Source organism: Dromaius novaehollandiae, chromosome 2 (genome assembly GCF_036370855.1).
Source record: "Dromaius novaehollandiae isolate bDroNov1 chromosome 2, bDroNov1.hap1, whole genome shotgun sequence".
In the NCBI taxonomy this organism is placed as follows: Eukaryota; Metazoa; Chordata; class Aves; order Casuariiformes; family Dromaiidae; genus Dromaius; species Dromaius novaehollandiae.
Genome location: NC_088099.1, coordinates 157,651,122 through 157,664,520, shown reverse-complemented (window position 1 = coordinate 157,664,520; position 13,399 = coordinate 157,651,122). Strand labels below are relative to the sequence as shown.

Sequence of the window (13,399 nt, the reverse complement as noted above, 5' to 3'; positions counted from 1 at the left end):
TGCACCCAAAACTCACTGATCAGGGATTACTGGTATACAGTCTTTGGCACAGCATAGCACTACATCAATTAAAGAGTGTTTTTCCAACCATCTTAAAAATGTGAAAACATTTTATTCCATGTACAATAATGTACATAAGTTTAAGGTGGTCATGAAAGAGACCAGCAAATATTAGAGGTATATTTACAGTAGCACATACCACAGTAAACAACCACCATTCACAGACTCAACACTGAGATACTGCTGTTGTGCTTAAGTGTAATAACTACAAAGTGATAATTTTATTCTGTTGAAGTCAATTTTAAACAAATACCTCACGGTTTAGTAAAGGACATTTTAATCACTAAGAGAATTAGAGTCAACATTAAGAGTCTCATTCAAGTGCTGTGCCACACAGTCATCCTCTTCCTCATCACTCTCCGAACTGTCATTATCTTCATTTAGTTCATTTTCAGCATCAACAGCTTCTTCTGCAGCTTGTACAGGATTTTCATTTGGTGCAACAAACCCACTGTTGTTAGAGATATTGACATTTTCTTTGTCCTCAATATATACTTTCTGATGGCACATTGGGCAAGTGTCCTGAATATACAGCCACTTCCGAAGACAAAGTGCATGAAAATAATGATTGCATGGAGTAATACGAGCAGATGTGGTAAACTCATGATAGCAGATTGCACATACATCATCTATTTCATGTAACCGGCTTCCTTTTATCTCTGGAAGTGAGTTTATTTTCTTAACAGCTGTCCTGCGATTTATAAAAGTCTTCCAGCCATTCTTCGCTTGCAAGTAAATGTTGAAATAAGCATGTAGACACATCATACAAGCACGAATCTTACTTCCTGATTCAAAAACCATGGTATAAGCTCCATTTCCAAACATGATTACTCCAAATATAAATTCAATAATATTGCCAGTTGAACGAACATAGTAGACATAATCATCAAGTTTTTCCCATAGCACATTATAGTAGCCATCAATCATAAACAATATATAAACAGTAATAGAAACTATTACTTTTAGGCAAAGCTCTACACAGAATGCTGTAACTGCAAAAAGCCACGTATTTAGTGCATAGTGGTGCCAGAGGATATAGCTGAGCAGAACCGGCAGGATGAAAAGGCAAGCTGAAACAAACAGTACAGGGAAGTGTCTGCGAAAGGATGACACGTGGGAGGCACTGAGAGACATGAGCACAGGGTCTGTCATTCCATGGATAAAATGCAGGACTGCAGTTAACAAAAGGCACATGTTTCGACTTAGGCGAACTAATCTTTCTTCTGGTTTCAGTCCACTTAAACCAGTCTGTAGAGCCAAAATGAAAAACAAAACGGGTGCTACAAAACCAAGCCTTTTGTCATCTTCATCAGTTGATCCAATGAAGGCCAAGATACCAAGTCCCAAATAATGCGCTATGGAGGAAATTACAGCACTCATGCCTAACACAGTTAAAGTAGAATCACACCCACTTATTATCAGACTGCAAATCAGTTCCCAACAATTGTCCCATGATATTAAGAAGAATTTTTCTTCTGTATTAGTTTCTGCCATCTTTACAACATATGTTAATACCACAGCTTGTGCTGTAAGTCTTGTTAGCCAGAAGACACGCAGTACAGCTGGAAAACGAATTCTTTTCCACGTATCTTCCATCAATAGCTGTAATCCATAAATGCGATACATGTGCCTTACTAGCAGATAAACATATCTCACAGAATAGTAGAGCCATTTAATTCTCATAACTAAGATGGCTGTGGTGTTTAGCGTCAGAACTAGGCCTGAAATAAAAACAAGCATCTGTCGGACATGTAAAGGTAATTCAACAACCAAGCCAATTACAGGAATCAATATATCCAGTATGATTAGTTGAGAGTATATGGACTGCACATTTAACAAGGTAACGTATCCAATTCCAAAGGTGAGCTGAAGGATGGAAAGTGCCATCCATAGCGAAGGTCCTTTATGAGGGAAGAACTGAATTCCAAAAGCTGCTGTGTAGTAGGCACTGTAGAAGTTTATGTGCAAAGAAGCATAGTAATTCACCAACACTGAAGTTGCAGCCAGCAGAAATGCCGAGGCGATCATATAAAACTTGAAAAGTGCTCGCTGTTGTAAGACCAGAACAACACTGGATACAAAGACACCTGAAAACAGATTGACATAATTTAGTTCTCAGCAGAAGCTGTGCAACAAGTTTTACCTATTAGTTTGAGCTACAATTATTTAATTTATTGCTTTCAAGTTACTCGCTCATATTAGCTGTTATTCAAACTTTACATTGCTGATGGTGCCGTTTTCAGAGTTCAACAGAACCACTTAATCTGCATTTAAGACATCACTGCACTGCAGCTGTGATGCAAAGACAATGCAAGCATAAGTTGCCACAACTGTCAAGCTTATCTGCAGTTTCAGTCTAGAGCAATGACACCTTCCCTAGCCCTCAAAGATCCTTCTAGATCAGTCTCAAACTCTGAGGGTACCTAAATTTTAAAAGCTGAAAGAATTACCAGATACAGCTTCGCTTTGCTATTTAAAGTTACTAAATTTTACTCATTTACCCTGCCTTAAGGCCATTAATTCACCTGAGCAAAGCACTGAACTAGCAGGGTCCAAGCTATTCAAAGTACTAAACAGTCTCCAAAACAGATGAGCTAAACCCTTTCATTAAGTATGGGCATGAATCAGTGGTAGAGTATAATGCAAGTAGGTTATCACAGGTTAACGACTTTCATACATTATTGAAACTGAAGCAAACCTGGAGTCAGACATTCTTAAAAGTCAAGCTTTTGTAGCTAACAACCTTCCCCTTCCCCCACTCCTCAATCTAAAATTGAAATGAACTGAACAGCAGCAAACAGGGTCTTTGGTTTTTTAATTTCAGTTGACACCAATAAAATAAGCAAAACAGTAAAACTACTCAAGGAAATAAACTCATGCAGAATGCTATAGAGAAGAGGCTTACAGAAAGTTACTAGGAAAATGGGAACATACCATTTTACTATATATTGCTAGTTATGTTCCAATGAATGTGGTATTTTTACAACGTAACTATGTGGATTTCAAGGTTTCCATCTTAATAATACTCATGACTAATCATTACTGTTTACTCTTGTACTGTCAGCAACATATCAATTTGAGTATGTTGAGAAATTGTCACAAGAGGCACAACACTGAAGGATGAGAAACAGGTAAACTAGTTGTTTCAGACTATTTATCTAAAGCTTGACAGATCTCACTGCTATGATATCAAGTAATTTTTATTAGGTTTCATTTTTAACTCATTAATATCAAGTTACTATGGCAGTGCAGAATGCATGATGTTTGTAACAGTAAAATATTTTAATTGCTTCCGACAACTTTTTAGAGTTTTTACCACAACTGTCAAAACACTGAAAAATTGCTGTAGCTTACTCAGAAGGAGGAGAGGGGAGGAAGGACATCCTGCATTTCTAATAAGGCATCCTGAACTAAAAGTCATATATTGCAGAAGAAGGTCTTCCCCATAACACTTGCACACAGAATCCAAAACCGTACCAATCACTTCTTTACCAAATACCAGTTCGAACTGGTGTCTAAGTGCTAGAAGTCAGACTTAGATCTTGAAATTCCTGTTTGCTAACCTTTGCCTGATACTGACCACAAATACATCTTGCCCATGATTTAAAGTATGCACTTTCCTATAAGAAATGCTATCATGATATCCACAGTACCTTTGTATTACATTTATGTCCTTGCAATACTCCTTCTGTAGTATAACTTATGAATTTCAATGTGTGCCCTACCCCAGCAAATGTTAAATGAAATGGCACACATGACTAAATTCTCTGATACTTCCTTAAGCATTTTCTCTCCAGTAAACACCTTTGTTTTGGGCCTCTCAATCAGTTTCCAGTCTATGCAACTGCTCTCACATCCAAACCAGTTTGGAGAGGTTTTGATCTGTGCAACTTGTATTTGATTATGAGTTGCTTTCAATTTATGTACTAAAACTAATGAAAACAAGTACTCTGCTTTTTATTTAAGGATAGCATCAGTGTTTTCTGAAAATAGTATTTTAGATTGTTTCAAGTCTTCCAGAATCAAGTATTTCAAAATAAATATTTTAAGCCATAGTATCTTGATCATGGGAATGAGAAACTTTGCTAAGAACCAGCACTTCAGTTTTACTGGTAGCACTGGCAACTGCTCATAGCCAGAAAAAGCTTCAAAGACTGAACAAGAAGAAATAGGGTCAACATGAATCAAGAGCAAAAGGCAGACTACAAAAGAAAAAAAAGGAAGTGCCCAGTTATGAATGTATCTTTACAGTATAACTTGCAAGCAGTTTTGTCCCATACAAAAAAAACATTCTTCCTAACTAATCATTAACCTTGAGAAGTTGACCAAGCAAAAGCCTCAATCAGTTTTCAGGAATTGCCCTGTATCACAGCTCAGTTCTTTCATGAAAGCTAAACATTCATTATATACAGTGCTCTTTTTCATAAGTTTGGCAGTTTCGTTCCCTTTTTGTGCATGCCGTAATAAACACCCATCAACACTGATGACAAGTTTGTATCCTTTCTCCTTCCTCAGAAGTCACTGAAAAGGCTCAAATAACTGTAACGACATCCTTATTTACATAATTTTGACAATTTGAGCCAAATGAGATAAATTTTGTACTAACCAAGTTGCTCTGAAACATACCTTAACAAAAGGTTACAAAATCCGTTTCCTCTTCCTTGCAGCTGTAGTAACAAGTCTGTATTCAAATACTACAGGTCATCTTAAAATACTGACCTTTTGCATACTACACACATACCTAAAAACAGTACTATAATGAGTCATAAAAAGAAAAAAGTTACACTTACTTGTCTCCCTGGAGAGGGCCTAACATAACAGTAGCATTTCTTTATCAAAACTTCTGTGGAAAAGCCCCCTGAAGGAACCCCCAAAGACTACACATGGTGACTGAAATCTTGGAACAGGAGGTGAGCCACTGCCCCCCTCCCTCAAATTTGTCATTCACTCCATCTTTTTGTCATGACAAGAGGTTTTTTCCCCCAAAAGTATTCACCAAACAGTAGATCTTTCCCATTTTCCTTCTGATACTATTAAATACAACAGTATCTCTGTAAGAGTTTTCTCATATTTCTGTATATACTGCTTTTTTTGTGCAACTTACTATTCCGGTATCACCTCATCACCAACTATTTGTCTACTATCGCCTCCAAAAGGAGCACTTAATCGAACCATACATATTTACCTTAAATCACTTCTTTCTATTACAATGACTCTCTCCCTCATATTTTTTTCCATTATTTCCTGTAATTTGCTGATATCCCTATAGTAGCATACTAGAATTCAATTTCCAGTCAATTACAGGGTTCAACTACCTTTATATGATAATATTTTAATCACATGGAACTGCCAAATGATTGTTTTCCTAGCCCCAGACATTCTGCTTGCTTCTGCATCTTTCTCCGAAGTACAGTATTTATAGTAATTCTGTCAAAAAATCAGCATCCTCACTGAGGAGGGACTGTTTTCCAACACAATTATTTGATAATTCTGAGCTGGTGGTTCTCCTGCAATCGCTTACAAAATCTGCAGTCAAAGATACGAAAGGTAAACATCACGCAGGGGACATAAAACAAGGTTAATCAAAAAGATTAGAGAGGAAAAAAAATAATGTGCTACAGTTTTAGAACTTAGATTTACGCTCTTTATGACCCAGTGAAGTTACTTACATAGAAAGTAATGGAAAAACAAACAAACAAACAGAGGAATCCTACAGGCAACTTTTACAAAAAAAAAAAAAAAAAAAAAAATTCTCAAATCAAAATATATACCCAGAATTTTTCTGAACTGTTCAACATCACCCCTAAAAGCTATCGAATCTCTGCAGAGCTACAATGTTCGTATCTATAGGATAAGTTGTTCGCTTATCCTACTCTTAATAGCACTTTGCTACAGGAAAGTCAGAGCAGTCTTTCAAAGCCTGGATATGACAACTAGAAGGGCAACTTCCCCAGTATTTAAATATAGCATGATCCAAAAAAAGTATTTCAGTTTGTCTTAACAACAACTCCTCCCCTGTAATCCTTAAATTCAGACAAGGATAATATATGCATAAACGTTGTTGCCTGAACCACATGAAAGATCTTTATCTTTAAGTGGTTACATATTGATTTTTATTTAATTTTGAGAAGCCATGAACTTGTCTCAAAGTACAAGATTATTCTACCATACACTGTTGCCAAAGCTTTCTTGCAGGAGGTAGGGGAGGGATTTACCCACCTCTTTCCCCAAACCCTTCCAGAAAAGGGATCATATGAACACAATCCTGAAGAGCTCCTTAATCATTTAATCTCATTATCACACACTTAAGAGAGATCATCCAATAACATTTCTACCATTCTCATTTACGTGGGATTAATTTCAAGGCACTTCCTACAGCATCTGAATGATACAACAAAAGGCTCTGAAAATGATTTCAGTAAGGCACTGCAATGTCCATTTCCTTAGAAAGGAGTTATTTTTATCACCAAAGAGCACTCTTAGCAGTTCCAGAAGTGTAGAACAGAAGTACTAGGAAATGGAAAATGAGGAGGAAGAATTCCCTCTTCACTGTCATTAAGCCAACAGTACCAGCTGCAACACATGGCAAAGTAGCTAAGTCAGAATCTCCCAGGCCTGCACTTCTCATGTGTACAGCAACTTCCCCAGACATCCTTTACCAAAGGAGAAAAGCCCACCTAAAGTACCTGCTTTGTTATTTTCTCTCCTCTCTCCTCTTATCTGCCATCTTACTACAGATTATCCTTCATTTTTTCCCCTCCATTCTCCAGCTATTGCAGTGCTATCACCCCTGCACTTCTCACTGTGTATGTTCTTTCCTGTTCACCTCCCTTCTCACTTTCCTCATTTTTCATATCAAAGTTTTTTCATAGTATCATAATTTTTCATGAAATCCACCAAAAATGTCAGCACGTCACAGGCCTGTGAAAATCCGAGCTGCATTTCATGTTCCTCCCCTTGCCTTCCTGTCTCAGGATTCCTGTATAACTCAACGCCACTTGTTCAGCTGTTAGCACAATGCTGTTTATAACTCAATGAGCCCAACCTTGCTCAGGCTACATAAAGAACCTCTCATTACATTATATGTAATACTGAAAATAGGACCACATAGTGATTTATACAAGTGACTTTCAGCCTTCAGCCCAGGAATAAAAAAAAAAAACAGTTTTAAAATATGTGATTTCAAGTTTCAAGAGACCTCTCAATTCCTATTTCACTCGGGAATCAAGTTTCCAGCATTTTTGAACGGCCATTCCTAAAATAAGGGATTGAGCAGTGTATTTCAGTAAGACACCGCACTGCCCAAGCGCTGTTTTTTTAAAAAACCTATAATCAGGGAGTCACAAGGCTCCCTCGGGCACCGCGGACGCCTCCCGACGACAGCGATCACTAGCTCCCACCTCAGCAGGGAAGCGCTCAGCGCAGCCACGGCAAAGCGGCCGCACCGCACGAAACCCATCCGGCTCCACCAAACACCGCGCAACCCGGCCACGGCGCGACGCTGCACCGCCCGCGCGGCCCCCGCCGGGGGCTCCCTCGCCGCGGAGGCCCCAAGCACTGCCGGCCGAGGAAGCCGCGCGGGGCCCCGGCGAGCGGGAGGCTGCGCGGGGGGAGGCGCCGGGGCGGCGGGTAGGGGGGAAAGCGGCGGCGGGAGGATGGCGTACGCCGGGCAGCACAGCAGGAGGAGCGAGTGAGCAGGGCGGGGGGCAAGGAAACAGCAAGAAGGGGTCAGAGACAGGGGAAAGGGGGGAGGGGAGAGACAGGCCGTAACAGCAGGGGAAAACAAACTAGTAATAAAAGCGGCGCAGGGGGAGCGGAGGAGAGCAGCAGCGCCCACCCCCTGCGCGCGGCCGTAAACAGGCCGAGCGGCAGGAGCCAGGGGGCGGCGGGCAGCCGCCAGCGCCCCGAGGCAGGACGCGGGGCCGGGGGCGGCCACAGGAGGGAGCGGCGGTGGCAGCGGGCTGGCCGGGCAGGCCGGGGGGGAGGGGAGGCGAGGCGAGGCGAGGGTCGCGCCGGCGCCGCGGGGGAAGGTCTCTCACCCAGCAGCCGCAGCAGGACGCCCAGCAGCGCGGCGCTCAAGGAGCCCCCCGGCAGCGGGGACGAGTTGAAGATGGCGTCGATGAGGAACAGGCTGGGCACCCGCAGCGCGACCTCCAGCCCGGTCCGCAGCCGCGGGCCCAGCCGCAGCCACGGCAGCTGCGGAGGGCCCGGGGCCGCCATTCCCTCGCGACGGGGGCAGGGGAAGGCGGCCTAGCGTCTCCCGCCTTCAACGGGTGGCGTGCGGGCAGGGGAAGCCCGGCGGAGCCGCTACCGCCCCGCTCCCGCCGCTCGGCCCGGCCAGGCCCCCCGCCGCGCCGCCGCCTCCATCTTCCCTCTCCGCTCGCCTCAGCAGGTTCGGCCCCAGCCGGGCCGGGGGGCGGGGCGACGGGCGGGGCCGCGCGCGCGCGTCACAAAGCCCGGCCCCGCCCCCAGCTTCCACGCGGGTGGGACATGGCGGCTAGCGCAGCCTTCGCTTCCCCCTGCCCCCCCTCCCCCGCCGTGGGGACGCCGGGGGCGGAGCCGCGCGCTGCGGCGGCCTCCCCTCCCCCCGCCCCTCCCCCGCGCCACCGCCCAACCGCCGCAGGGGCGGCTCGCGGTTGGGGCGCGCGCCGCCGCCTCAACCGCCGCTGCCCCAACCGCCTCTGCCCCGCGCGCGCCCCCTCAGCGAGCTGCTGCGTGTGGCGGGAGCCCCTCAGCGAGCCGCCGTGGCTCCTTGCGCCACGGCCCATCCCGACGCGCTCCCTCCGGCGGCCCGAGCTCGCCGCAGGCCTGCGGCTCGGGTGAATCCCGCTTCTGGGGGCGCCCGCGTCGGCTCCCTCTGCGGCGGCAGTGCAGCCCCGCGGCCACCCCACAGGGAGCCCTCTGCAGCTGCTCTCCTCCCGCTGATACCCTGCCACAGCCTCGATCCTAAAAGCATTTACGCTGCTAATCCCGTGGTGGCAGAGCTCAAAGGTATCCCTGTCCCTCTGCTTCATACCTGTCTCCCGAAATAGCTACTCTCTGCACTTCTATGTATGTCCCACCACAGGGTATCTGTGCTCCGGCGCTGAACGTCCGTTTCAGACGCACCCGGTTCGCGTAGGCATCATTTTAGGTGAATCCAGCATCGACCACGAGGGCCCTAGGAAGCAGGTCCCATCCCTGCTCTGCTCTGCAGGCATGCGTGGCTGAGTTGCCGTCTTCTCGGAAAATAAACTCTGTATCCCTGCATAAAACAAAAGCGCATAGCATTTTTGTGAGGGTTAGGAGAGCAGAAAATGATTTCTACGTTGTATTTCACAGCACACACGGACACTCTTCCCATTATGCCCTACTTTCACGAAGCTTCACCTTTCCCCTCTTACCTATAGAGCACAACAACAACAACAAAACATAGCACGTGCTATTACATGAAAGATAAATCAGGATTCATTCATCACATTCACAAAAACACTGCTTCCTAACAAAGAAACCTTTTCAAATAAGAAAATTTATTTGTTCTGTGATGGCCATAACTCTCGTCCCCAAGCTGCTATGGCTCAAAACACAGTCATAAGAGCGTGACATTTTTAGCAAATCAGCGATTTTGTTTTCTCAAAAGAAATCTGTAATTTACTCTCTAAGCCAGTTCGTGCCATATCTTTCCTTGTAAAATTTCCACACGTCTGCATTTTCACCTTCTTGCCAATGTTTAGTGCAGGCAGCCTTAACATAATCATTTCCTGGCTTTTAAGTGAGTAATTCACCTTGAAAAAATAAAGATCTTTTAATTAGGGAATGGTTATGTAGAATTTCCTGTTTTTTCATGTGTGATAGAAAAGCCCTGTCATCTTCTATGCATAAGCATATTTCTAGATCGTATGGAAGAAAGGCATTTTCCTTCGAAATCATGTCTCCTCATGCATCTTCACAGAAGCATAGATTATAGAGAATCTAACTTTTGGAAACGTCAAGCTGACTTGATTTTTAAACATTGATTAAAAGTAAATTAATGCAAATGCAAATGCGTAATCAATATTAGTCCATCTGAAACACTGGCATTTTCCACCCAATTAGCTGTGTGAATTAAAAGCAGTTTTACGGCTGCAATTGAAATCAGCTTGTATGCTTTTTGGCATCTGTCACTGTATGATTTGCTGCAAATGTCTGCCTTTAGCTTCACCTGTCATAGCTCAGTCTTTTCACATGTCTGACTAATTCATGGCCCTTAGAAGTCCTCCTATTATTGTCAAAGGATTTTGGATCAGGCCCAACTGTGTTCCATATGAACTTTTCCTAAGCAATGCTCCACACTAACAAAACCAGAAACATTGCCAGATTGCTAAAGGATTGTATTACAAAATCCATCTACATGGGCAAAGTGCATTTTTAATCACATGCTAAAAGGCATAACTCTGACCTAGTAGCTATCCCCATGCCAAATAACAGTTGGAGGTTAGAGGTTTAAAATATAGTGTGTGTATTTCTTTATCTTACTTGTATTTGAAGATGGCTGAATCAAAGTGATTCAACCTTTCCTGAGTAAATTTATGCCTCAGCTAAGTATAAGGATGCTAAATATTAATAAAAGTATTTGATTTGCAATGAAAAGCAATGTAAATCAAGTGGATCTGTGATGTCTACTTGATAGCTCAGAATAATCCATATGAAAATATTCATTTCTATAAGGTGTAATTTCAAAAACTCAGCAACATAAAACACCATCTATGGAAGTGGAATTACGTGCCCTCCTGAGACACTTCCAACTTCACTTAAGATCCCTGTGAGTAAAGGGGATCTTACATCTATTTTTGCAGTACAGGCTTCAGAATCAAAGGCAATGTTATAGTGCAGTCCATATTTATACTGCTTTAAGGACATAGGAATTAAATTGAATCCATTAAATGGATTTTCAAGCTTAAACATGTGCATTTACAGGCATATTTACACATATTATTTAGACATGTAAGTACAGTCCTGGGTATGTGTAAATTATTTTGTGCATAAACATTTCCAGGTTGCAAGTAGTTCAGAAATCCTGATGTTACTGAAGTGTATCAGATCAAATTCATACATTTTTACTCATGCTCTTCTGAAAAATGTGTTCCAGTGTTTAAGACTCCTGCAGTTAGTTTAAATTAGATAAAAAAATTCTAAACCTGATTATCATACATATGATATGTATGAAGATGACACCTACTGGATATTTGTAATTTTGCAGTTTGAGCTACTGAAAGCTTTAAATGTGGAATAATAAGCCAGATTCAACTTTGTTACATAAGCATAACTATTGAATTCACTTCAATTATATATACACATTAAAGAAAATTTGTCATATTTTTTCTTGGGTTAAATCCAGTCTCAAATTCTTTCTAATGTAAATCGTAGGTTAAATCCTATTCTGTGTAAATTCATATTAATAATCCTAGAAAAAAAGTTTTCTTATACAGTTGGGGACTTCTGCAATTTCTTGTTGATAAACTAACATATAATTTAGGCAAAAAATTCCTTTATTTGACTATCTAGAGAAACTGTCAGGGGCAAATAGTCCTGAACTCCAAGGTGAAGCTTGCTCCCCATGTCATTGTGGCTGCATGTACCCGACTTTGTGAAAGTGTCAAGTGTCAAGCCTAAATCCCATGACAAGACAGTACAAAAGAACATGCCCTCTATGTTTCTTTGATAATTCATGAGAACTATAAAGTGTTTTCTGAAGAATTAAATGCACCTCTTGTTGAAGGCAAGGAGTCATAAAATCCCTGTTCAATTCATTTAAATAACAAATATAAGTCATTGGAATTGTTTGATGTTTTCTACAGCATGTAGCAGAAGGTTGGGGTTTTATTCTCAGTTATTTAAAATGATTTATGTTTTTTTCTGACAGCTCAGAGTGGTCAAAATATCATTTTCAAAAGCTATTAAAAATTCTAAATTTGAGATTTTTGGAACAACAGTAACTGCATAAATACAAATTATCAAGTGCAGCCTCTGATGAACCTCTTTGAACTACAGCTAGTTTAATAACATGATTCAATAATCCTTATTATCCTGTGGAATGGTAGAAATGCATACTTTTTATACCTGTCTCCTGAAGCAATGTTTGGGGTCTGTGTACATATGTGTTGGGCACATCTACAACCGCTCCCTGGCAAAACAACTTTTGAGTTCTTAAAACTCCTCCTCTCGCTTAAGTGCTCTCAGGAGCCCTTCCAGACAACAGCTTTACTGGATTAAAGCCAATGCTTGCGTCAGATATTGCAAAATCACATGATCTTGCAAAAATCGTGTTTTTAAAGAGGACAAAAATGGAGGGAAAGACTTAGAGTACTGTTTCTATTTCTAGCTACGAGATCCTGCAAAGCTTTAAATATATCCATAAATACATCTTTTCCCTGAGATATGACACATAAATGTAGCCTGATCCAAAGAAAATAAGTTTTGTAAGAATTGTAATAGTTGGATGCTAAGTTCAAAATGTGTGTGTCAAAAATCAAAAGTTTTCATTTGCAATGAAGGTAACAATCCATTAACTTTTCCCAAATTTTATTTCTCCTTTCCAAATGTCTTTTGCAATGAATTATCTGAAAAGATTTAACATTTCTTATGTGAGAAGAAAGCTCTGTACAGTATATCATTCATTTTTCCATGGCAGTTTTTCATTAAAATGAATAAGGACGTCCGTATCCTGTACTGAAACAAAACCCAAGAATCATGAAAGGAACCTAAAGTGGGTGACAATATTTTCTATTCCTAGGATGATATTCTAGCATAAGAGAGACTAATGTATGTGAATTTTTTTTAAAAGCCAAGTATCAGTGTTTTATTAATGTAAACTTTGGTGGATTCAGTACGTGGGTGACACCCAGCTGTGTCTTGGTAAAGATAGCTAATAACCAGCTGTAGAGGACAGCTTATGTCATCAGTTCTGCTTGTGTGAATTCAGTGTTTGCAGGCTTGTAAAGATGTGTGCTACTGATAAGATCAAAATATCAACTAGAGCAGATAGATACTTTCCTAAATCTGAACTTCTTGTTCTGCAGTTCAGTATATATAGACTTTCATATGTGCTACTTGCAAAGCAAGAGATATTTAAAGACTAATGTAGTTCCTACTTAAGGTTTAATGTAAAAGTTTTACACGCACAAGTCTATTTTTTACCTTACAATTCAAGACACTGGTAGTCTTTACCTAAGAATAGTTTATATCTGTGCCGTCTTCTTGAGAGAAAAAGAAAGGTAAGAGATGCAAATGCTTGTTACTGAGACAGGGACCTTTTTGATATAGTAAGAATTTTCCTATATGAATTAATGTGTATAAGATTTAGCTATTGTTTTATCAGTTT

The 13,399-nt window shown here is 41.5% G+C and overlaps 1 protein-coding gene across 10 annotated transcripts in view; it reads right to left on the bottom strand.

Annotated features, from left to right (window-relative positions):
* Positions 1 to 92: 92 nt before the first annotated feature.
* The window catches only part of RNF139 (ring finger protein 139), a 43,361-nt gene continuing 30,054 nt past the window's right edge, over positions 93 to 13,399 (bottom strand). For 8 of the 10 annotated variants that reach the window (XR_010388056.1, XR_010388061.1, XR_010388054.1 and 5 more), the window contains 2 exons: positions 9,077 to 9,304; positions 1,934 to 2,147 (listed from right to left, as the gene is read on the bottom strand). Coding sequence is in view for 1 of the 10 variants with exons in the window: in XM_026110144.2 (XP_025965929.1) it covers positions 337 to 2,147; positions 8,100 to 8,280 (1,992 nt within the window). In the remaining 9 variants the exon portion in view is untranslated. Of the gene's footprint in view, positions 2,148 to 8,099; positions 8,487 to 9,076; positions 9,305 to 13,399 lie in introns of those variants that run through there. The other 2 variants (XM_026110144.2, XR_010388057.1) reach the window with 2 other exon arrangements.